General features: G+C 57.5%; 7 protein-coding genes across 7 annotated transcripts; all 7 read left to right on the forward strand.

The window, feature by feature from the left end:
* Positions 1 to 731: 731 nt before the first annotated feature.
* LDBPK_364280 (hypothetical protein, conserved) lies at positions 732 to 2,333 on the forward strand (the record flags this gene model as incomplete). Its single annotated transcript, XM_003865494.1, has 1 exon — positions 732 to 2,333. The coding sequence occupies one exon, from the start codon at positions 732 to 734 to the stop codon at positions 2,331 to 2,333; it is 1,602 nt and encodes a 533-aa protein (XP_003865542.1).
* Positions 2,334 to 3,512: 1,179 nt separating this feature from the next.
* On the forward strand, positions 3,513 to 4,811 carry LDBPK_364290 (hypothetical protein, conserved; the record flags this gene model as incomplete). The annotated part of the gene is made up of 1 exon (XM_003865495.1): positions 3,513 to 4,811. One exon carries the CDS (start codon positions 3,513 to 3,515, stop codon positions 4,809 to 4,811), a length of 1,299 nt encoding a protein of 432 aa, XP_003865543.1.
* Positions 4,812 to 6,690: 1,879 nt separating this feature from the next.
* LDBPK_364300 (glycosyl hydrolase-like protein) lies at positions 6,691 to 11,112 on the forward strand (the record flags this gene model as incomplete). The annotated part of the gene is made up of 1 exon (XM_003865496.1): positions 6,691 to 11,112. One exon carries the CDS (start codon positions 6,691 to 6,693, stop codon positions 11,110 to 11,112), a length of 4,422 nt encoding a protein of 1,473 aa, XP_003865544.1.
* Positions 11,113 to 12,392: 1,280 nt separating this feature from the next.
* LDBPK_364310 (hypothetical protein, conserved) lies at positions 12,393 to 15,458 on the forward strand (the record flags this gene model as incomplete). Its single annotated transcript, XM_003865497.1, has 1 exon — positions 12,393 to 15,458. One exon carries the CDS (start codon positions 12,393 to 12,395, stop codon positions 15,456 to 15,458), a length of 3,066 nt encoding a protein of 1,021 aa, XP_003865545.1.
* A 557-nt stretch (positions 15,459 to 16,015) lies between these two features.
* LDBPK_364320 (hypothetical protein, conserved) lies at positions 16,016 to 16,579 on the forward strand (the record flags this gene model as incomplete). Its single annotated transcript, XM_003865498.1, has 1 exon — positions 16,016 to 16,579. One exon carries the CDS (start codon positions 16,016 to 16,018, stop codon positions 16,577 to 16,579), a length of 564 nt encoding a protein of 187 aa, XP_003865546.1.
* A 789-nt stretch (positions 16,580 to 17,368) lies between these two features.
* On the forward strand, positions 17,369 to 18,082 carry LDBPK_364330 (hypothetical protein, unknown function; the record flags this gene model as incomplete). Its single annotated transcript, XM_003865499.1, has 1 exon — positions 17,369 to 18,082. The coding sequence occupies one exon, from the start codon at positions 17,369 to 17,371 to the stop codon at positions 18,080 to 18,082; it is 714 nt and encodes a 237-aa protein (XP_003865547.1).
* Positions 18,083 to 20,905: 2,823 nt separating this feature from the next.
* On the forward strand, positions 20,906 to 21,505 carry LDBPK_364340 (hypothetical protein, unknown function; the record flags this gene model as incomplete). Its single annotated transcript, XM_003865500.1, has 1 exon — positions 20,906 to 21,505. One exon carries the CDS (start codon positions 20,906 to 20,908, stop codon positions 21,503 to 21,505), a length of 600 nt encoding a protein of 199 aa, XP_003865548.1.
* Between the last annotated feature and the right edge of the window lie 2,951 nt (positions 21,506 to 24,456).

The raw sequence follows: 24,456 nt of genomic DNA on the forward strand, positions 1-24,456 counted from the left end.
CCGTCTATTCCCCTGCGTGATGGAACTGTGGCGAGACGGTGCGTGCGGCAGAAATACGGAGCTGCTGAAGGAGATGGCTATATATTGACAAGGAATTTTTATGCTGTTGTTGATGGCGCGCAATCATACTTGGTGGTTTGCTCTCAGGCTAGTGTTTTTTCGGATGGCGTGAAACCTCGTGCGCCCGATAGACGGACGTTACACGCGGTGCTTCTGTGTGATTCACGATGATTGCGGTGTACGCTGCTGGATGCGCATAGAAAAACGAAAATTGCTTTTATAAAGTGTGCTTCCGTTCGGCGAGGGCTCTTGTGCACTCCAACGGATGGGGAGTGGCAGTGCTTTTTCTCAGGCGGTGCTGGTATGGTAAAGGGCACCTCCATCATAACAAGAAAGCCGGCGGCTGGTGCATATGAAGCAGGTCCGTGTGCAGAGGCGCATGCAGAAAGCGTTATATTCGCTTCTTTTCTGTTGAGGAATGCACACATACACTACCTGCTCTCCTCACTGCACCTTTATTCTTTGTTTTATGATCGCATGTCCCGTTACAGTGATGATCGCACGCTAAAAGAAGATACCTGCATCCTTCTACACCTCTTGTAAACTTCGCCAATCTAGCCACGTGTCCGGAGAGCTGGTGTGCCCTAGGCACCGCTCTCGGTCTTGGTCCCGCTCCTTCCCCTCACCACTTCGACACTATTTTCTTTGCCGTCGAAAAGGAGGAGTGAAACATGCAGGCAGCAGTCAGGATGGAGGCAGGCACACACTTTATTTTCCAGTACTCCACTCGTGAGGGTTACTCTTGCCTAGAGCGGGATGTGATGTCCCGCAACTACTCGCTCATTACCCCTGCGTATGGTTGCAGCCTTGTCAAGGCCGTGCTTAGTGCGTTGGAAGATGCCGCCGCTCACGCGCCGGTGGAGATCGACGCCACGGTGAAGATCCAATCGACATTTCGAATGTATCAGCAGCGGAAGGCATTCTTGATGTTGCGGCATCACGCCCGCCTCATTCAGCGCGTGTATCGCGGCTACGCAACGCGTAAGCGCCTTAACATGGAGCGGGCGACAGTGAGACAGATGACCTACCTACAAACGGTTTTCGACATGTTCGCTACGCGGATTCAGGCATGTTACCGTGGTTACCAGAGTCGCAAAACAAGGTCGAACTACTACGCACAGCAAGCGTACCTGAATGTGGTAATAGCACGCTCGTCAGAGGTGCTTGCACAGGCACTTAGCACTCAAATAGAGCAGGACGGCTTGCGCAGCGCGGAGGCAAAGCGCGCGCGCGACCTCTCCTATGCCCACCGCACGGCCCACATGCACTACATGGTGTCGACCTGTAGTGTTCCCAGTGTGTATCAACCTTTTGCGGCGCCTTCGACGGCAAATCAGTCTACGCCGAACACCTCGCACACTTGCAGGGAGGTACGCGGCCACAGTGAGGAGTGTAGCTTGGTGAGCCCGATACCACCCGCCGTGAAGTCGGCTGGGGAGGGTTCCGACGGCTGCGCCACAAATGATAAGCTGATGGCGCGGGCCGCCGCCTACGCCTCAGGTCAAAAGCTGGAGGACGACATTCGGCGCCACGCCCGTGCAGCACGTTTGGAGCGCAACACTGTCAAGGCTAAAGCAATCCACGGTCCAGCCGACCTCACTGTTCCCGCAACGGCTTCATCCCCGTCGCCCTACAAGATGATCGCGGCGGGGCCAGAGACGGAGGGGGCTTCAGTGAGCGCGACATCTCAGGCTTCAGGCACACGATTGCCAGCGTTGACGCCTTCGCAGCCTGCGCAGCGCAGTCATCCGGTCAACTCTACCGCTCCAGCGGCGACAGCGACGGTGCCGTGGGAGGTCTCGTCAGCCCGTCCGCCGCAGAAACTGCTCGTACCTCGAGTACCTCCTCTCACAGGTCCATCTTTCAGCCAGACGGCGCCGCCGGCTACATCTTCTCGCACAACTCGAGCCGGCCGAAAGCCCCGCAAAGCGCAACAGGCTGCTGAGGATGACAGCTTTCACGCCGCTGGAACGGCTGCCGTCCCAACTGCTGGGCCGGCTCCCTCCGCAGCCAGCATCGACCCATCGATGTCACGCGCTGCCGTCTCGTCTTTCCACCGCCGCTTCGCCGTAAAGCGGCATGACTGTCTAGAGCATCAGCTGAGCATCGCCAACGGAGTTGTGAGCGATGGCAACGGCTCGTGTGCCTTGAGTAGCGCTCTGTTGTCAGCGAAGGAGGATGCAGCCGTACAGCGTAGCGTCGACCACAAGGTGATGCAGGGGCTGCACGGCGATGCCATATTCAAGGTGTCCGCACGGCGAGGGGTGCAATAGGATGGCGGCGCAACCAGAGAGGTGGTGTGCGTATGTAGAAAAGTATCACGAATGGTAGTGGTGATTCCTGACGGCCACACGGTTTCCTGAACGCTGAGCTGATTGGCGAAGGTTACAAAAATGCCGCATCCCGTCGCGTCTTCCGCTCATAAACCCCGCCACACACCTCCCCCGACGGAGCTTTTTTTTCCTCATTCTGCGCTCACACATGTACAAAGATGACAGCTTTCTTTTTCGCCTTATTTTTTTCGTTGTTTTTGGCTTCCCTACTCAGTGACGGTTGATGGAGCCCCTCTGGTGCTTACCTATCGCCTCTGCTGTGTGTCTCTGTTTGTCGGCGTGTGCCCGGTATTGTGCACGCGGAAGAAACAAGAAGAAAAGAGCACTAAACGAAGACGAAGACACCGCTGGAAGCACACACAGCAGCTGTACCTGGCGTCACAGGGAGTGGGGAGACGCTCGTCCCTTCTGCTCCTGAGAGTTCAGCATCGCGGTAACCCTGAGCCGGCCACCGTCACCACTCCTTCGTCTACCGCGCTACGCCTCAGCAAAACTGGCAGTCGTGCACCAACAGCTGCATGCTCAGAAGTGGCGCACGTACTGGCGTGTGATGCTGGCCACGCGCCACGAACAACTTCAACCAAGAAGAATGAGTAGGAGGCGGAGGGGCACGCTCAAAGAAGACGTAAGGTGACCTGCTTCACCTCAGTGTGCTGGTGCGCTCCAGCTGTTCATTTTCAGTCTTCTCTATCAGGCCGCTATTTTCGCGTAAGCACAGACGCTTCCACCCCACGCCGTCCCCAAGCACCACAAAAGCCCCAATTGCGACTTATTTGTATCGAGCTCTCTGTCTTCTTCCTTTCGTACTTTGGTGCTCCCTTTCTAGCATCCACTGCTCGGCTGTCAAAGTAAACGCACGCACACGCACGCACACACACACACGTGCAGACCAACGCGCGTGAGGAAAAGAGCGGCACATCGCGGCAGACAGAGACGTTCATAGCACAACGCTGGGCTCTCAGTCGCGTTTACTCTTCCTAGATTTCGAACAGCAAACCCCTCCCTCTCCCTTCCACCCTTGGTCTTGTCTCTCGACGGGCAGCAAGGCGTCTGCCTGAGCAGCTCATCCGTCACCCTTTCCCTTATCCTGTTCCCCAACGTTTCTCGATCAGGAAAGAAATGCGGTGTATATCCCATCGCTCCTATGAGTCGACGGACCTTCTCACGGACTGCACGGTGGCCGTGCAGCAACTAATGGGTAGCCGTTCGCTGCTGCCGCCCTCTCCGACAGCCGACGAACTGCTACACCTTCTACATGAGTCTGGCCACCCCTGCACTTCATCGACGGCGCCGGATAGCAACATGGGGGTGCTCGGCTGGCCGCCAGCGTCCTTCTCGGCCTCGAGCATCAAGTGCAAGTGTCCTACGAGCAGGCGTGTGGCGAGCAGTTTTGCCGCTGCTGGGGCTCATTCGATGCTGGGTGAGATGCTGCAGTTTTTCGCTGAGGCAGTGGTGCGCCTCTTCACGACCGGTGTGGCCGATCCGTCCGTGCGCGCGTTTCCTTCAGAGTGGGATCGTCGCCTGCATGCACCGGCGGCTGCGTCTCTGCGCCAGCACCACCTCTATGAGCTACAGGGCTTCAGCACGCTGTTCACCTACATCTGGGGTCAGGTGGCTACGTCTTTGCCACTTTTGCGAGAGCAACACGGAGAGGAGAAGGCCCTGATAGAGTCTACAGAGCGCGACATAGCGTCGTCGACCTCGCTGGCGATGAGGTCTAATTGCGGCTCAAGTGCGAAGAGTCCAGCGGCGCAGCAGCCACCGCCCCGTCTTCCGCTGTCTGCGTCAGCCGCCGCAGCGCACCAGGCCCAGCCCTTTCATCGGGCAGCGAGAAAGAACGGCAGTGGCGGTCTTCAAAGCGAAAGCGCTTCAGCGCATGCGCGCCCACTCCTTTCACTCACTCCTGCGGCCCTGCATCTTCCAAATGCTGCGACGGCACCCACCTACTGCCGAGGAAAGCGGCAGAAAGACGGCCCTATCTCTGCGGTGCCGAGTCGATCGGCAGCACAGCCGCCGACTCTAGCTGTGCTTCAGCACGCTCTGACAGTGCAAGCGAGGGCGCAGGGACCATTTCTGCCCTCGATTCCGCCCGAAGGGCTTGTGCCGTCATCAGGCGCTCGAAAGGTCGAGGGGCCGCACCCGGAGAACGCCGGCGCGGCAAACGACTATGCAAAGCATTCGCTGGCATCGGTGTCGTCTAATTCTAACGCGACAGCATCGCACCTCGCATCAGCACGGATATTGTCGGTCGAGCAGGCGATGCAGCTGGACCGTCAGCGTGAACTGCAAAGGAAACTAGGAGTCCGCCGAGTGCGCAACTACGCCGCCGAGGATGACATGCGCAACTACCTTGAAAACTATCAGGCTAATATGCGGAGCGTGTTAGAGGGAGACGATGTGGCAGAAGATGGCACGTAGTGGGAGTATCGCAGCGATCTCTTTTTTTGAGGAGGAGGGGGTGAGTTTCAGTACTTCCACTCGCACGCGCATCTGCTGCTATTCGCTCAGCTGCACCAGCGTCGAACTCTGCTCGCTCTGATTCTTCTTTGTTGTTGTGCCTCTACATGATGTAAACTACAGAGCCAAACGGCTGCGAGGGGAGGGAGGGCTGACGACGGCTGTGCTTGCGTTTCGTGTGACACCTGCTTCTCCTCTTTCCTCTCTCATCCACTACAACCCCTTCCCTTCTTCACGCCTCTCTTCTTGCCTTTAGTGGATGAAAGCTCCCCTGATGACGGGGGACGCCTCATCGCGTGGCATCAGAGCCCAGCGCCCACTCTTTGTGGGGAGGCCAAGCAGCCTGCAGCCTGCCCTCGGGTGCGGCTGCGGTGTCTTGGCGCTGACGGACAGTTCTAGGCTGGCGCGGAGCCGAAGAGACGTGCGGTCATGATGACCCTTTTACCAGCTCACTAAGAACCGTGTCGGCGATTCAGAAAACATATCCCCCACCTGCTCTGTGTGCAGTTGCGTGGAAGTGGGTCTGAACGACGCCAAACGGTGTTCGTTGGCCCTTTTCCCGAACCTAGCTGCACTGCAACAGAGGCCGATGAGCTGTGACTGTGTGCACGTCTATTTGGTGGCGTGTACCTGGTCGAAATGGGCCTGCAAAAAGAGCAAAACAACAACAAAAGTGCACTGTGTGATCGCCGAGAGAAGCACCGGTGAAAGCACGCCCATGGCGCAGAAGACACTCGTACAACGTCGCGCGTGTGTGACGAAGAGGAATAGAACGACGCTCACAAGAAAGAAGCCAACAACCCTGGTACGCATTCACACCCTCTGTGTGCCTGTGGCTCGCTAGGGGTGATGGACGACTTCGGTGCGCACGTGCCATTGATGCCTGGCTGCAACGTGCCTTTCGTTATCTTGGCTGGGAAAGGGCTCTGCAGCATCAAGCGCACACCTGTACAGGGGCATGGGCCCTTTGCCGCCGCCCTCAACTGCACTGCACCTTATCCTCGAGCTGGTAGCATTGCCCTCGTGTTCACGTTTCTCTCTTTTATCGCTCGCAGCGTACTAGACTTCTCTGCACTCCTTCTCCTTATCCCTCTCTTCTTTTCTCACGTCTGCGGCCGCCGGTTTCCAGTGTGTGAAGTGGCGCGGGTGCATTAGACCTTATTTTTTTTTCTCCTCTCCGCTGCTCTTGGCGATCTAGTGCGTATACGCGTTCGTGGCGTGGATTTCACAAGGAACGTTTGTAGAAGCACTTCCGTCCCCCAGCATACTCACAAGAGGAAGTCGCCCTCAGAACAGCATGACGGCAGGTGCCAAGCCAATCGACTTGCTCTTCTTGCTTCGCTTTCCGCCTCTGTATTGTTTGCCGTGTTCGACATATCCTCAGCAGCACTGTGCTGTGTGCCTGAGTGCGCTACGCGCGCTTTTGTTCTCACGTCGTTGTCGCTGCGCTTTTCAGCCGCAGTCTTCTCGTTTTTCCTCCTGTTCTTACTCTTCTCATCATTTCGTGGCGTTCTCTGTATGTCGTTCAGTTGTATGCGTAACTCTGGCTGCGAGTGTCTTGACGTGTGCGCGCGACCTTATTTAGTGTTCGGCACTCTTTGGTCGTCCGCACCCTCTGCGCATTCCTTTTAGGACTCGCTCCTCCCGATGATGTTGACGGTTGGTGTTGTCGTTGCTTCTCTCTCAGTCTGTCTGTCCGTGTGTACCCTTCTCTCTTTACTCGTGCTTCTCCCTCCCTACTAATCACTCCCTCTCGTGGTCTTCTTGAACGGATTGCGCGAGTATTACGGGCACACACGTATGCGAACTCGGAAGGGCACTGCGGAGTAGCGGGTCTCTGATGGCGAAGCGCCCTTTTGGCTTTCGCGGGGTGCGCTGCTGGCGTACGCGGCGCCTTCTTCTCCGCACTCCCCTCGCACTCGCTGTCCTTGTAGCTGTCAGCCTCGTGGCGGTGTTGTGGTTTTCTGCCGACGAGAATACAGGCGTGTCGGAGATACCGAGTGAGCGCCACTTTGTTCCGCCGGCAAAGCACGACGCAAACGACGAGGGCGAAGGGGTCGATGCCGACGGCAAGATCGCGTTTCGCCGGCCCTCCTCCGTTTCTACGACGACACTTGCTCCTGCAGAAGAGACGCGAAACGGCGTAGACACGGTCTGGTTCAGCCCCAATACCAGCAATTTTCTCGATCGCAACACGTCGCGGCTGCACTCCATCTTCACCTCTGCCGGCAAGGTACGTGTTGCTCTTCCGTTCGGCGTCCACGCAGACACCGGTGCATTTGTGGCGCAGAAGCCGCGGCTGTTTGCATTCATAGCATCATGGAACACCTATGAACGTGCACTGAAGGCGCGTGGCGAACAGAGCGCCGCTTCTGCCGCCGTCGCAGATTTTAACGAGGAGCTGCAGGCTTTTGCGCGGAGAAGAGTAGCGCCCGTGAAGCATGTTGAGGTGCGTCTGTTGCGACAGCGTGCATCACGAAGTACGTGGGCAACTGAGACGGAGACCGCGCTGCCCATCGTCGGCATCCTTCCTCGCGAATCGACGACGCTAGTGTCCGCAGAGGAGTTGCTCGTGAAAAGTGCTGTGGACCAGGAAGGCTTCGCGCCTTTGGCGGCGGCGGTACAGCCAGGCAGTGATAACAAGGAGTCGACTGTCGTAGGCATCGACACGCGCTTGCGCGTGTCGGCAGCCAAAGGGCTCGGCGGTGGTGCAAACCGCGGTGCAGGCGGTAGCACCTCTCTGCTACCCTTCCCCTTACTAGAGTTGAGCAGCGTTCCTCGGCGCCGCGCCACGTCTTCGGCATCCGCCACGCCGGCGAGCCCCGATACTTCCCCCGCGACAGCGCTGTTGAAGTGGCGCACCAGCCGCATGACGGCGTCGGCCAGCGGCGAGGCACTGGAGATCACCCTCGACATTGCCCATCCCAGTCGTTCAAGCTCAGATGGCCCGTTGCGTGCAGAGGAGAACGAGAGGACTCGTCCGGGAGCCCGAGACGACACTAACGCCGCTGCCCTTGAGGCCACCGTGTGCAGTGCGCGTCTTGTTCGCCTCTATGGCTTCAGTCCTTCCTTCTCGTCGGCTCACACTCACGGCGGCTCTGCCGATGTCAGCTCGGCGGTGGCGGCAGGCGGGCTCAACTTGATTCCGTTGAACATGTCCGAGGAGGTAGAGCTGATGGTCGGTGGCGAAATGCAGCTGCCGTCTGGAGACGCACGGCTGAACGGCGTTGTACCCCTTCTCTACCTGGAGCTCTCCAGCAACAGTGCTGCAGACAGGCAGCAGGGCGCTGCGACAGCTGGACGCCAAACGGTGGGGCTGCTATGGCTGCACCCTGGCTCCTTTTTTGTCTCCACCGTGACTTTGCCTAACCCCACCGCCGGCCACGAGCCACAATGCACGTGCGTACGGCTGCGCGGCACCGCCGGCGCTACCGGGCTGTATCTGCTTCCGGGGCCGACGCCGGTGGAGGTGCTTCGCCAGTACTACACTCTCACCGGGTTCCCCACCCTTCCTCCACGATTTCTCTTGGGGTATCATCACGGCTTACGAGGCGCCGTGGCTACCACACAACAGGCCGCCGAGGACCTTAGTGAAGCCTTTCGAAGCGCCGGTGCACCGCTGGACAGTGTGTGGCTCACTGACCCCGCAGTGGCGGCGGGCGATACTCCGTTCACGTGGAACCGCTCCCGCTTCCCGGATCCGCTGGCGCTGCAGTCGAACTTGTGGTACCGGGGCCGACGCTACGTGGTTTTGCGCAGTGTCCCCACCGTCCCGATAACGACTCGCTCTCCGTTGCTGCTCGAGGGCCGCCGCGGGGGCCTTTTTGTATCTCTGAGCGCCGCGGACACGGCGGGGTGGCCGGTGCTCAGCATGGATGGGGTGCCGAGCCACGTCGTCGACTTTTACAACCCGGCAGCACGCAAGTGGTACGGCGGCATGCTCAAGTACCGGCGCTACGTCGGCTCCTCAAACCACACGTTCATCAGCCTTCAGCATAGCGGGCCCACCGTGCTGTCGAGTGCGGCGCCGCCCCAGGGGAAGGAGGCACTGCTGTGTCTGCCACCTGGCTTGCGGGCCAGAGGCGAGCAGCTGCCGATGGACGTGGGTCACTATGGCGGCGTTCACCATCGTCAAGTGCATCAGCTGCTTACCGTGCACTTTGTGCGTGCGACACACGATGGCATGCTGCGTCGGACTCGCTATCGCCGACGCGCTTTGACGTTCACCGAGAGCTACTTCGTTGGCACGCAGCGGTACGCGGTGGTGCGGGTGGAGACGCGGCCGCGGTGCGCTAGCGGCGTGCGTCCCGATTCGGCTGCGATTCTGACCGAGGCGTGGCGCGCTCTTCAGACAGCCGTGCATCAGTGTACGCAGCTGGGAGCACTCGGCATTCCCTTTAGCGGCGCTAACCTCGCGGATGGTCTTGTGTCGCGTTTGCTGTTGCTGCAGCTGGCGAAGTCAGCGAGCACCACTGCGACACTCACCGCCCCTCTGGCAGGCGTTGCAGGCGAAGGTGGCGGCGACGGCGGCGCCGTGGGCGCGAATGGCGAGCTGACGGCACCGCCTGCTCTGTCGCCAGGCGCTATGGAGGAGATGGAGCAGCTTCTGGTACGGTGGTACCAAGCAGGCGTCTTCTTTGGTGCGATGTACGCCGACGAGTCAGCGGCGGCAGTCGACGCGACAGACACTGGTGCTGTTGTTTCATTGCAGCCGTCAGCGACGGGTCCGTGGTGGATGCGGCTGCCTGTCACCGCGGCCACTCGCAAAGCCATCCACGCTAACCTCCACGCCCGGTATGCGCTGCTGCCCTACTTCTACACTGCCGCCTATCACGCTAGCGAGGAAGGGGCTATCTTCCTGGCACCGTTGGCGTTCACCTCGTCGGAGGCATCGCCGCTCAGCCAGAAGACGGCCATGCCGACCTGCTACGCTGCAGGTAGTGCTTTGATTGTGTGCCCTGTCACTCAACCTGTGCATCCCCCGCGAGATACATCGAGGAGCGACGGCACTCGCAGCGCAGACTGTAAGGGCTTTTTCGACTTGTGGACAGGAGCGTGGCATAGCGCCGCTTTTTCTGTTGCGAAACACGCGTCGTGGTGGGAAGGAGCGGCACAATATTCCGCGCAGAATCGCGCACTGGCTTCTGAGGAGCTCGGGTGGTTGGCAGCCGACGACGCCGTCCCCCTCCAAGATCTTCCCGTGGCGACGTCTCTTGCGCCTGTGCTGCTACGCAGTGGACACATTGTGGCGACTCAAAACGTTGCCGCCTCTCGGGTGAACAGCACACACATAGGGAACGGCGAAGTCGTCGGTGACGCGCATGCGCCGTACAGCACGCACGTGGGGGCAAATTGGACCCTCACCGTGGCACTGCCGCCTTTGCCAGCCGCGCAAGATGTTGCCACCCCATCGCCGGTGCTTCTCGCCGAAGGTGACGTCTTCTGGGACGAAGGTAGCCACAACAGCCAGCACAGGCCTCCAACCATGAAGCCCGGTTCCTCGGTGCCGCCGGATATGCCCCACATCCCGGCAAATGTACACCACTGTGCGCTGCACATGAAGTGCCTCTACGAAGGAGCAGAGACATCGGAGGAGACGGCGCGACTGACGGTGGAAGTGGCACAGACGTCCGAATCGTGCGCGGAGGCGTTGGCAGAACTCGTGTCGCACTGGAACGAGGAGCCGCAGGGGTTCGCCGAGCGCCTGGCGAACGCAAAGGCGCACAGAGACGCGCGACTTCATGAGCTGAAAGTGCTGCAGAACGAGCAGGAAGACAAGGGCCTGCGTGGTGGCAGAGGTGGGGCAACCGACTATCCTGACGCTTCGGCGCTTAAAGGCGAAGACCTGAGAGGACTCCACTTGCCTAACGCACACGACGAAGCCACGCGCAACGATATTTGGGCGTCGCATCTCCTTCAGCGTCTCCGATTTCTCTTTCAGCGCGAAGAGGATGCGGCACGCCTCTCACCGAGGTCGTCTACATCACGAGCGACGACAGTTTTCGTAGAGCGGCGCAGTAGCACTGGCGGCACGCCAGGCGCGCAGGCGGATGAAGAGAGTGCTGTGAGAGCAAGTGTTCGTGCGTCCCACGACATGCCTGACACACACGTGGTTCTCGCGCATCTGATTTCTGATGCGCAGGAGGAAGGGACAGCAGGGTCGGTGTTTGGCGCCCGTAAAGTCGTGCTCGCAGACGGCTCTGTCGGCGTTCGCGTGCCACCTCGCCACACGTGGAGGTTCATCTTTTCCCTGGAGAATTAGGCGGACTGGTTGCAAGCGTGGACGGAGCGGGTCGGGCATGGAGGAGGGAGACGCCGCTGCCTCGACAGACGTCGTCGATACGTCCCCCCTCTTTGTGCTTCGCTCTCTCCTCTGTGGAGTGCTTGTGTGTTTGTCCGCCTGCGTCACAGCTAGCCTGCTGCGCTCCACGGCGCTTAGAAATGAAGGAGGAAGCAAAAGGCGCTGCCCGAATACTCTTGTTTTTTTTTTCATTTTTCTTTTTTGCTTTTACTCTTCTCTGCTTTATCTTGCTGCACCCCCCCCGGGGGGTTGGAGCCCGTAGTCCCTTCGCGTAACTGCTGTCGTCTCTCTCTCTCGCTCTTACGCCGTGTTTTAGGTGGCATCCTTGCGCAAAGGGGGAAGGGGTGCAACGTACTTGTCATTATTATATAATTTGTGTGTGTGTGTGCGTGGGGGGCGGGGGGTCGTCGTATCGTGACCGCACCTGGCCTATTTCGGTCCACCGCCTGATGTGCGCCCGCAGGTGGCTCCACTCGACTATTTTTGGTTTGGTTGCTGTAGTGTGCATAGCTGGACCTCATCTCCCCTCCCTGCGGTCGCCGTGTTGTGTTCTTGCGGGCATTTCTCTCTCCTCTCATCTGCCCTTTGTATCTTCTACGTGTATCTCCCCTCCTCTATTCTTTCGCTCGTTATCTTTCCAACTCCCACGCTGGCACACCATCACCTCCGTGGTAGCGAATTCCCTTGTGCAAACGGACTCGCTACTGCGGGCGAGCTGCAGGCTCAGCACTCACTTTTGTTGTGTCCTGCGCTGCCACGAGTAGATGCCCCGTAAACCATGGGCCGGAAGCACCGGCATGTGAGTCTGCACGAGTGTTCCTCGTTCTTTCTTCTCCCTGGTAGAGAAAGATGAAAGGGCTGCACTTGCAGGTCGGGTAGAGGGAAGAAGGCAACTGCGAAGGCCCCCTTTGTCCCAAGCGGAGCCCTTTTCGTTTGGAGGTAAGCGATGCGCTTCTGTTCGTCGTGCTTCGATGTGCCCCACAGGCACACGCGCGCGCATCGGCTGCTTGTGTTATGTGGACGGGTGAGTGGTTCGTGGAATGCACGTAGAATGCTCACAGCTGACGCGTCGTCTACTTCGCGTTTCCTCCCTCCCCCTCTCTTGTGGGGCCAACGGCTCGCCGCGTTCGGCTGTAGCTGCCTTCGCTTCTGTTTCGTTTCTCCCCTACCTTCCCTCGTGACCGGCGCTGTCGCCGACGCTCTTCCCCACTTTCGTCCTCCAGAACACGTGCACGCTGAGCATGTCTTTCAGGGCAATACCGCGGCGTCTGGCAGGACCCGCTATCCATGGCCGCGCACAGGCAGCCGCCCTCTCGTCCTCGGCGAAGAAAGATCAGCAACAGATGGCACCGCTGCTTCAGTTCCCTCAGTTCCATCCCATCCCTTTTCCACAAGACAAGTTTCTCTCCATCAAGTCCCGCTCCCTCGAAACGTACACAAAGGTGCGCGGCGACGTGCTGCAGCGGTGCGCCGATCTATGTGCGCAGCTGCAGCGTCGGCAAAAGCAGGCAGGGCAGAGCGGAAGGGGGACGACCGCTGTAGCAGGGCCTGTTGGAGAGGAGACGTCCTCCTCACCGGCCGCCGGCATATCGGCGGAGCTGCCTGCCTACCCGTTGACACCCCACCAAGCAGAGGAGCTTCTTCTCTTGACAAAGAAAGTGGAGGACCTCGTCCACTACCAGGGGTTTCTCCTCACAGACGAGCTTGTCTGGCGCATGTTGCATCTATGCATACAATGTGGTGCGCCCCAGCTAGCGGTGGACGGGTGGCTGCAGAAGCATGTAATCGCTGAGAAGCGTGGCCCGCCCTTCCCGCTCTTTATCCTCGAGGACTTGGCAGCCACGCTACGCGCCTCCCTACTGCCGCGGCTTCCCGAGAGCGGGGCAAGCCTGGCATGCAGTAGTGCTGTAATAGCAACGAGTGCTGGCAGCACAGACGCGAATCTGAGTATCGCCTTTGAGGATGGCCTTGCGGCGGCGCAGCGATTCCTTCGGCGCCATCTCCTCCACTCCGGCTGGCCGACATCTGACGCGGTAACGACTGAGTTCCTTGGCGCGGCCCAAACGTTCACGACGCACTTGTTGGCGGAGCACGTGTCGCCTGTGTGGCAGGCATTGGAGGCGATGAACTTGACGTTCGCCGATCTACGGGCCAAGAATATCGAGGACGAGGAGGAGCAAGAGGCGGCGAACGATGAGGGAGGGAGCAAGAAGAAACCAGACCGAGGCTCAAGTCACATGCGCAGAGGAGAGCACGGCACGTATGCCGCCTGGCTGCCTGACGCGGCTGCACAGACCGTAGCCGTGCGCTCCGCCCTCATGTCGGTGACGCCGCTCTACTCGTTCCACGCGCCCCCGTCCTCAGCACCGCCTCCCAGCGTTGCCGAGGGCCGGAGAGACTCGTCAAAGTCTGCCAATACAGCGAGCACACGCGTACACGCGCTTCTCTGCAGTGATCCGCCATTCTTCCCGAGCGAGACGGCCGCCATCGTTGCGCCACTGCGAGCGCTCTTGGATACGTGGCTGGTTTTGGCCCAGTGCGCGGCCGAGGCGAAGGATGTGCCGCTGCTGAAGGCACTGCTGCGCACCGTGTGTCTCGGCTTTCTCACGCATCCGGCGACGGCCACCGGTGGCGAGCGCGATGCAGCGGAAACGGAGGACGGAGTGCAACTGCCCCAAGTGTGCGTGAACGAAGATGCGTGGTGCCAGTACACGGCCCCTGACACGGAGCAGACCAAAGATCCGGTGCACCAGCGCGCTGCGGAGCTGCACGCTCGCGCAATGGTGCGCGAGTTTGTTAACGGCAGCCTTTCTGTACTTCAGTACGGACTGCTGTGTGCAGAGCAGGAGGCAGCCCTCTGGCAACTGCATGACACGTTCGCGTTGATTTCGGCTGTCGCCGCTTCGTTGCGCAACCTTCAGGATCCACAAAAGAAGCGAGGCAGTCGCTCAGCCATCACTGATGATGCTAGGCTGCATCGTATGTCTGCTGTGGCGCTTGCGCAGCCTTCATCAGCTGAGGAGGCAGATGGCCTACTGCGTTTGGCACTGCCATGTGCGCTCGTGTCGTCTTGCGCGCGAGGACAGCAAGTCGCAGGTGACGGGGAGCACGCGAGTGCCACGATGGCGATGCACGCCTTTGTCTGCGATGCTCTCGCACACCCTGCGGAGAGGACAGCGCACCCATACGCCGAAGCAGGGTTGTATGTCGCTCTCGCTACTGGTGACGAGGCGCTGCTGGCCCAAGCTGCCACCGCCGATATGGCAATGAACAACTCGGGGGCGGCGCTGCTTCTTCTCCACGCACGCGCGCTGCATGCATACCGGCGAGCTGCCACGAGGCTCGCCACCGCGCATGAGGGGCACGAAGAGGAAGCACCCGAAGATGACGCTTGGGAGGCGTGGACGGCATCGTTGCGGCAAGCGGTGTCGCAGGCCACCAGTGGAAGTGGTGACGCGGGCATACCGCAGGCGCAGCTTGTTGAAACCTGTCTGACAGTTCTCACCCTGGGCGTCGCGAGACACCAGGCACAGCGAGCAGCTGCCTATGTGCAGTGCGTTCAGCAGCTCACAACGACATCGGCCGCGGAGGAGGGCGACGACACGCAGGGTGATGGCCATAACTCTTACGGCAAGGCAGAGGCAGAGAAGCAGCGTCGGGAGGCGATCGAGGTGGGTTGGGCGCAACTCTATGATGGCACGGCTGCTTGTACGCAGGACATGCTGAAGCTAGTGGAGCAACTGTTGGATGCCTCGTCCTCAGCCGATGCCACGGTTTCGTGCCTGTCTCCATTATCGCTGAGTACCCTCGCTGTACTGACTCGCGTGGGAGTCTACGCGGAGGAAGAGGCACAGGCAAGGACAGCGTCGGCATCGACCACGAGCGAGGATCTTTCAAAACCTGCTGGGGTCGCTCCGCCTCCTCTGCCTCTCAGCATCTCTCTCGACTGTGTCTTGGCGCGGGTGGTGAGAGACACATGCATTCGTCTGCGCTGTGCCTCGGCCGCATCACCGACTGGTGTAGCACCGGCGGCCACGTCTAGCGTTGTTGGAAACTGGGTACAGTGGGTGCTGCTAACGCTGATGGCCCGGAGAGCATGGACCGACGTGCTTGCGGTGCTGCGTGCGCTGGATGGCGAGGCGAGTGGGGGAAGTGCTGCGAATGCGGCTGGAACTTCGAGCACGCTCCTCTGCAGTACCACGGTTGATCCCTCCGTGTTCGCCGCGTTGTATGCACGCGCCGTGGAGGATGGCGCTGCGAGCGTTTGCGCCTTTCTGCGCCCCCGGCGTGAGCGGCTGTTCTTCTGAGTGGCGTTGTTAGACAACGACTCGCGTTGCTCAACGCGCAAAGAAGCGCGCGCCCTTGCGCACTGTTGCCAATGTGTGCACCTCCAGGAGACTTCCCGTTCTCCTGTTGACGTTGGCCCAGTCGGACGGCAGAGGAAGAGGAAGGTAGAAGACAGCGTCCTGACAACGAAGCTCAAGAGTAAGATGGGCGCCTCACTCACGACATACATGTGACGCGTTCCCCTTTGCAGGGCGACACGAACCCTGGCTGCGTCTCCGTCATCGGATATGCTTTGAAGGCAGCTGAGTGCATCTCTGCACTGCTGCACCGTTACATGATCGGGCCTTCTCTCACCCTCCGCTATCTCTCTCTCGATCCTTCCCTCCTTCCGTTTCTCTTTGCTTGCATGAGGCACGATCACTCGGACCACCTGTACCAGCACCAAAAAGAAAACGCATACGCGCGTTGAGGCAGCAGTAGTGCAGGGGGCAAGCGGCCTTTTTACTTCGTTTTTCCCCGCATTCACTGCTCAGAGAGAGAGAGATCCGCCGAGCACAGACGCGCGAACTCCTCAATCATGCGCCGTACACGTCTAGTGTGCACGGCGACGCCGGAGAAGTTTAGCATCCTTGGCACCACCCATCCTAAGCCGAAGCGCAACGGCATGGGCCGTAACAACAAGATGCGCAGCAAGCCTAGCGACAACGTGGCGTGGTACGACAAGGGTCCTGTGGAGTGGCTTCCGCGCCCCGTTCGGCTCACCTACGACCAGCTCGACCAGCTGCGCGACTGGGTGATGCGCGAGACCATTGCTGGGCGCACGGAGGAATTCAACAAGATCCGCCACCTGCACCGGGAGTGGTCGCAGCACCCGCTCATGCCAGTGCTTGGCGACGTCGAGCCTAAGTTTCCGCTCAACTTGTACAAGCAGAACCATCGCGCGAAGAGGCGCTTCCTGGTGCGTTGGCACAAGGCAAACAGTCCAGCCTACTGGATGTGGATGCCGCGTGGTCCCGCGGTGGCGACTCCTCTCCACCGCTCAATCCCCTCACAGTTTCCGGAGCATTGGAAATCACTAGCGCGCACTAGCAGCAGCAGCAGGGGCGGCGGCAGCAGCGGCAGTAGCTCCGTAGCTCAATAAGCAAAACGTGAAGACAACGAAGCAGGCTCCCCGCTTACCTGGGACGGCGAGCAGTGCTAGCTGCGCACACGTGCATGTTACGCTCGAAACAGAAACGTGCTCTCCTTCTTAGTCGCCGCATCTCGCCGTCTCGTAGGGTTGTGATGCTACTGCAGAGTTTCGTTTGAGTGTGCTTTCTTCGCGCTTGCGTGCGTGCTTGTTTCGTGTGTGTGTGTGTGTGTGTGTGTGTGTGTGTTTGTTTGTGTGTGTGCTTGTGCCTCGTCCATGAGCGTTGCACAGCCCGTGCAGCTGTTGTGACGGTGGGCAATGCCTTTTCTTGGCGGTTGGCCGGCACGGTATTGAGGTGTGTACGTGCGCGGGTGTCGCTTAGTGGTCCCGTGGTTTGCTGTAATTACAGTCCTCTTGAAGAAAAGGAGTTTAAAGATGAGGGAGGCGGTGGGCAGAGTTGGAGGCAGAGGCCGTGCTCTCAGATGGCTGAGTCGGCGCATTGCTGGGGCGCGTGTGTCTACGTCTGCATCGCACCACGCGATGGGCCTGCGCGAGGCTGAGGAGAGCCGAGCAGAGTTGAGCTCGTGCACTAAGGCAGCGAAATGGGCACGCTGACGGCAGAAGCCCAGTTCCATTCTTTGTTCTTCGTTTCTTCCCACCTCGTTTCTCCTCTGCATCTCTCCTTCTTTCTCTCTCTTGTGTGCGTCCTGGGTCCGCCTTCGCACCGAATTGTTTATTTTTTTTTTCGAGGCATACACAGGTACAAGCGGCAAAGGCAGTCAAAAGACGCGCGAGTCAGCGATGGGCAGGCTAGATCACCGCGCAGAGGATAAGCGCTCTTGTGGAGGTCGCGTCGTCGATGCTCTCTGCAGCGTCTTCAGCCTGCGCATCGCTCTAAGCATCATCTACTTCATTCTTGTCGTACTGCTCTGTATAATGCAGGATATCTCGCTTTTTTCCACCCCAACCATTCGCATCATGAACATAGAGGCGAGTCACATCGTCGGAGCCAAGACGTTCATCGCTGACACATGGTTCAAAGTGGACCAGTCTATCTACGGCGCCAACGTCACGGGGCGCATCGACGTAAAGCTGTGGGTAACGAAGATCAACATGAATGTGGAGATTCCATACGGGTACGTGCCGCAGAACATCTCGCAAGTCTATCGCGTGCAGGATGTGCCTTGCGCCGAGTTTCGAAACTTCTTCAGGTGCATGCAAATTTTCAGCCTGCTCTCCATCTTCACTGGCTTCATTGTGTGGGTCTTTACAGTCTCCAACTTCTTTACCCGCATGTTCCTGCCTCTGCTATGGCTCTTCCTGTGGGTGACGATCGCTTTCACAGCGACGACGGTGGCCATGATGCTCCGCGTCCTCTGTGATGGCGCTTGCTACGGTGAGGTTGACGAGATTCCGCCATTCACAGCTCTGGCCACGCCGATGGGCGGCTTCGCGCTTGCTTTCATCAGCCTCCAGACGTACCTGGTCACCTCCATCATGACTGTCTTCCTTTAAAGCAACGAAAAAAAGAGGAGCAGAGGAGAGGGCAGGATGTGAAGGGGGAGGAGGGCGCCGCCGGGACCTCCTCACTGTCTTCCTCTTCCCTTTCTTCGTCCCCTTTCTTTTCGCGAGAGGCCATGAATGAAGTGGAAGAGACGGCAATGCATCGGGGGAGAAAGGCAGCTGCAGCACAATAGACATGCAAAAACGTGGGGGTGGGAAAGGAAGCCTCCTGCCCCCCCTGCCTTACGAGATGGGCCTCCGCGTGCACTTTTAACGTCGCGAAGCAAACGACACAACGCTGTTAGTTTCTCTCTCCTCATGATTAGACTCATCGTTTCTTGTGTCTAACGTTATGCAATCATTTTTTTTTTGCCTTACGTTTTTCGTTGTTTGTGTGGGTGCGGGTGCACGGCTCTACGTATGTTCAAGCATGGGTGTGTGCGGGTTGCGCGTACGTGCTTGTCGGAGTGGTTCTGGGCAGCTGCCTCTCTTTTTGTGCCTTCGAATGGACGTGTCTTTTTCTTTATCTACCCTCTTCACGCGCCTTCTTCTCCTTCTGTTTGCTCGCTGCCTTCTTCCGCCGGTAGCACGGTGGAGCCCTTCCGGAGGGCAGCGTCAGAGGCGAGAAACGCGGTAAAGGCGGGGCGGCATGAACGAAGCGAAGGAGCTTAACACGGCTGGACAAGGAACCAAGATGGTGCTCTGCGATGCAGCACCAGCTCCCCCCCCCTTGTGCAGGCACGCGGTCACCTTTTTCCACGTAGACGCACACAAACCCACCACGGCGAACAGCTTTTCAAGCTACCACGATATCATGTGACTGTATACTCTTCTTCCTTTCTTGGTTGTTCGGCCGTACTCTCCTTCCCTCCTTATTTTTTCTTTTTTCTGCTTACCGGCCTCTATCTCTTGCTCACCGCCTCTCATCCCTTTCCCATATTTATTCCTGTGCTCAATCCTGGATATCCTGCTCTGTTTGTTTACATTGTTGTTGCTTGCTTACGCAGGAGCCTGTCTTGGGGGTGGGTTTCGCTCTCCCCCCTCTCTTCCCTCTTCCACGATACGTGATGCCTTCAAACGGTAAGCACCCGGTGCGCAGCTCTCCTCCTCCCTCCCCACCCCACCACCCTTTCACATGTGATCGCCTGTATAAGGTGATCCGCACAGATGTCGCCCCCCTTCTTCCTAGTGCGTGCGCATGTTTTTTTTTTGTTGTTGCCTTGCCGGTCTATGCCCTCTGCTCACGCGCTCTTATTTTTTTCCTTCGCCCACCCTTTTCTCTCCTGCGCTCATGTTTACTCTTTTTTGTTGTTGCTCCTTTCGCGCGCTCCTTCCTCACCTGCTTCATCTCGTAATATGGTCCCATCTATACCTCCGGCACTGTCAGAGGAAGTGAAGCGCAGACGTGCTCCTGGTTGCCGGATCAAAACGGTAGCGAGGATGAAGGCAACTTTGTTTTGCGCGTAGGTGTCTCTGTTCTCTGTCTCCTTTTGATCACAACTGCTCCTTTTTCAAGCCCACATGTGCGTGAACATCCTGCCATCAACGCCCTCCCCACCCACCCCCTCATACGTTGCTGGCTTCGTTGTTGTTTTGCGTGGATGCCGACTACTCACAAGACACCTTGTTCATCTGCTGTGGCACTTCTCGAGCATACTCCCCTCTTCGAAGCTGCGTTGCCCTTTGAACCCCTTCCTCCTCCCTCCTTTTCCTGTGTGTTTTTACGTCTGCTATAGTATGTGTTTAGCTGTGTGTGCGTGTGTCTCCCTACGTATGACTGTCTTTTCCTTCTTGATTATCGCCTTGCGACTATGTGTATCTATCGCTGTTGATAGGCTTCCCCTCATCTCGATATCTTTTCATTTGGCTTCCCTCTCCCCAACACAGGGCATCGTGGCTCTGTGGAAGGACGGTGTGTTTGATCGCTTTTTTGTTTTGTGTTTGTTTGCTTCTGAGGACGGGCGTCGGTCGTCGCCGTGGCTGTGGAGGCCGCGTGTGATTTTCCTCTGACTGCGGCCATCGGGCGTTTATTCTTTTTTTTTTGCGGTTGCTGTTGTTGTTCGTGGTGCTTACCCCCTTTTTTGTGGGTCTCTGGCTCTCGGTCGTCTTCCCACACGAGCACCGATGAATTTAGTGGGTCGATGATTGTAACATGCAATGCCTTTTAGTCGGTATGCTTTGCATGTACATGTGCTAGCGAAAATGGCAACAAGAGCAGCTGAGCGAGCGCACAAGGAAAGTGCCACGGAAAGGCCCTTCAGGCCATGAAGCGTGGAGCGTTCGTGCAGCAGGAAAGATCTTGCTGACATTTGTGTCACTTCCTAAGCTGCGCACGCTGTAAGGCGGCAACTGAGGCAGAACAAAAAAAAAGAATACATGCATACGTGCGAAAGGGAGATCGAAAGAGAGAGCAGCATCGCTTGGTTGCTCCACCCCCCCCCCTTCACATGCACGCTCCTTTCTTGCGCTCGTCATCCTCCATCTCTCTCTCTTCTTTCCCATAACTGCACTGTACCCGCTCAACAAAGACGCACAAACAATATCCATTGAAACTAAGCAAGAGCATACGCATTTATTTCTCGTATCATATTCTGTTTTCTTCTCTGTTATCTTCACCGACTTCTGTTTTTTTTTTTTGCGTTTTCCAAGTTTCCTCGCACTACTTCACGCTTCCTCCTCCACCTTCTCTCTCTCCCCCCCACCACTCGTTGGCTTTACGCCTTGTGCTGGAGGGCGAATCAGCTGCACCACGCAGACGCTTACAGATATTATTGCTTGATATATGTAGGGCACCGCTGCCGCTCTCTGCCTCATTGCCCTCTCTCGACAAAGAAAATGCTCATAATCCGCTTTGTTCTGCTGGTGCTGATCCTCGTGTTCTTCGTCGTTGCTCTCGTTGGCACGGTATCCCTGCCCCTGTACTCGAACAGGATCACGAGCTACAACCAGGATGGAAAGGTGGAGGTGTCGCTGTGGAACATTGTGGTGGGCAAGGTGACGGTGACGGGCGAGAACTCGACAAATGTGCCGACCTCTATGCCGGTCCGCATCAACTATGCCGGCTGCGAAGAGTTTCGCGCTACGTTCCGCGCCATGCAAGCCTTCGCGATTGGCGGCACTGTCTTTGGCTTCTACGCGCTGCTCGTGTCCTGCTTGCAGTGTTTCTGCCGCCTGAAGGTCAAGCTGCCGCTGTTTCTCTTCCTCTTCCTGGCCATGCTTTGCGAGCTGTGCGTCGTCTTCATTGGCGGCGCAGCGTACAGCAAGGAGTTCTGCAAGAACCTAGACAAGAACGGCAACCTCACCACCATCATCTTCAAGGGCGCGGGCTACAAGCTCGACACCGCCTTCATTCTTCAGGTGGTGGCACTGGTGGGGTATGCGATTTGCACCATCATCACCCCCTTCACCCAACAGCTCTGGTGCGGCAAGTCCTAAGCGCTTCAACCGCGTGCTATGGCGTAGGTGAAGCCGTCAAGGTGGGTGAGCAAGATGGGAACACTAACGAAAATCTTCAGCGAAGGAAAGTCGATGACGGATGAGGGGGAGGGGACGGAGCAGAAAAGAACTAGTGGATCTTCACGGCTACACATGCTTGTTGCATGTGTCTTTTGCCTGTCCTTGCCTTGTCACCATTGAAGCCCACTTCCTCGGCGTGCTGTTCCTACCCCCCCCCCCACCACCACCACCTCAAGAGAGCCGCCCTCGTTGCAGACTTTCTGGCGCTCTTCTGTTTTGCATCTCTAAAGCACTGTCTTATACTTTGAGTACAGAGCAAGCAACGTTTCCGCCGTATAATACCTCTGTATGTGCCCCTGAAACACAGATACAGACCGGAAAAGGGGGCCGTCGCATCACACTCGGGCGTGTACTCTCTGGCAGCAGCACCTTTTTTTTTTGGTGCTGCTTCCGTCCTCGTTCGTGTATGTGTGTGGTTGGGCGGGTGTTGGCGCGAGTATTTGCGGCCCTTTTCGTCTTGCCTTTTTTGTGTTACTTGCTCGTTTGCATTCACTTTTCTGCGGATTTTTCAAGCGTGGATATGCCCGCCCCCTTCCCGCCCCTCTTCTCCTGTGATGGCTGCTTGCTCTCTTCCATCTCGACGCTTGCATGCCTGCGTGCAGGTATGCGCCCCTTGTACTGTCACGTCACACAAAACGGTGCCTTCTAGCACGCACACGCGCACATAGGCAATCATGAGAGAGGCGGCCCAGACTCACCGGCGAGCAGTCCCATCGGGTATACCAAGGGGCGTCTCTCTCTGCTCTTCCTCTCTCGCTTTCTTTCACACATCCGGACGCGCAGTCATGTTGGGGGCGCAACGGCGTCGTTCAGCGTCATTAATGACTAGCTTTCCCTCTTCTTCCCCCTTCATTGGGCTTCTTCTACTGCTTTGCTATTTCTTGTTCTTTGTGCCGTCTCTTTATTCTTCTGCTCCCCAGGGCGTCGTTTTTTTTTTTCATCTATTCAGCTCTGGCCTTGTGTATCCATGTGCCCGGGTCATGACTGCATGTATAAGCATTACGTGTGTGCTTGTGTGTGTCTGTGTGTCTGTGTGTAGGCCATTCCCCATGTTTCTTGTGTGTTCCTGAATGACCTGTTTCTCTTTTCTTTTTCTTTCATGTGGCCCATATGTGTCTGGCGTCTGCGCTGGGGCACCGCAAGTGCCCATTGGGCAAAGAGTGCTGGTGCGTTTGCATACGTGTGTACACCGGGTATCTGCGTTGCGTCGCGCATAGTTGCACACTACCTCATGTGTGAAGTTTTCTTTCCTTCTGTGATGACTCGGTCGTGCTTCTTCTTTTTGTGAAGACGAGGGAGGAGGGAGAAGTGAGGATGGGACGTTGCTCCCTCTTCTGTCTCCCTCGCTCTTTTTTGTGTTTTTATTTTATTTTATTATTATTATTATTGTATGTGCCAAAGGGGTTTTTCGGATGCAGATCTGTTGTTTTTTTTTGTTTTTTTTTTTTTTTTGGTCCGACAAACAAACAATGAACATGGGGCACGCGGAGAGCGGCGTAGACAAGCACTTCAAAGATGGTCGCTCACACACTCGCTCCCTTTCTAGCCTACTTGGGCCTCTGTGTCTTTGCTGTGTGCCACATATGTTTTGTGCGAGTTTATGTATGTTATTGTGTTTTGTTACGTACGGTTTATGTGTTTGGGTTGCTTCCTGTGCACGTGAGTTCCCCTTCCCTCCATACTTTTTTTCGTCTCCTTCGGTCTTTCTCTTGTTGATTTCGTCATGCCGCTTTTCTCGGTAATGAGTTTTCACTTGAGGTGGGGTGTGGAGGGAGGGGGTCTATCCGGTTGCACTCCGCGGCCCTCCTCGCTACCGGCACCATCATCACTCGCCTGTCCAAATGTTCTCCGGCCTCTTCTCTCCGGTGTCCTTCCTTGTCTACCCTCCGCCGTTCCAGGCGTGCGCCGCACGGATGCGGTCCCCGCAAACAAACAATCTCACGGCATCCACCCTAGCGCCGGCGGAGAGGCAGACGCGGCAGCAGATGATCGGTGGGGATGAACAAGAAGGCGGCAGAAAAGGGGAAAGCTCGCTGCCCCTTTGCATTATGGTGCAGCGCGTCGACTGCGTCGTCGACAACGATGCCTCACTCTTTCGCGCTCTTGGCCTCTTTGACTGCAGCCGCATCTGCATGAACGCGCACATGGCATTCATCGGTGTATCGCTTTTTCTTTTTTTTTTTCGGCGCGTCTTTTTTTTTTGCTTTTCACTATTTGAAGGGAAAACACTCAAAGAAGGGTTGAAAAGGTCAGGCAGAAGTCGAGCTCTGCAGCCAAGTCGGAAAGGCTGAAGGGGTGAACGCAGAAAAAAAAGAAAACAGGAAGCCGCAGCATCACAGCGAGGGGACAAGGGCAGTGAGTAATAGCTGTTCTCCCCTTCCCTCACTCTGTAGTCTTTCTCCACGACCACACTTTTCTCGCCTGTGCTGCGTAGAGGCTGCACGGGTCCCTGCTAAAGGACGAGGAAGAATGCGACGAGGGTGAGGGCGGAGAAGTCGAAAGAGCTGGGAGAGAGGCGAAGAAACTCACCAGTCTCACGCGCATACTCGCTTTTTGTTTGTTTAACTTTGATGAGTGAAGTGTGCAAACGAAGGAGAGGCTGGTAGCATTCAAGTTCGGCTCAGATTTTGGCTGTTTGCTGGTGTGTGTTTTTGCTGCCCGCACTCATCAACTCAGCATGGAAGAGATGAGGCGAAGACTGTCGCTCATGTTCTGCCTTTTTATCTCATTCTAATGACCATGCGTTCCCCCACCAGCCCCTCGTGCACATTCTTATTCGACCTCTCTCTCTCTTGACGCTACATCTCTGTGTGTGCGGGTGTTCGTGTGCTGGCTGCTCCTTTATGTCTCCGTCTTGCTAGCTCTTTTTT

This window comes from Leishmania donovani, chromosome 36 (assembly GCF_000227135.1).
Source record: "Leishmania donovani BPK282A1 complete genome, chromosome 36".
Taxonomy (NCBI): Eukaryota; Euglenozoa; class Kinetoplastea; order Trypanosomatida; family Trypanosomatidae; genus Leishmania; species Leishmania donovani.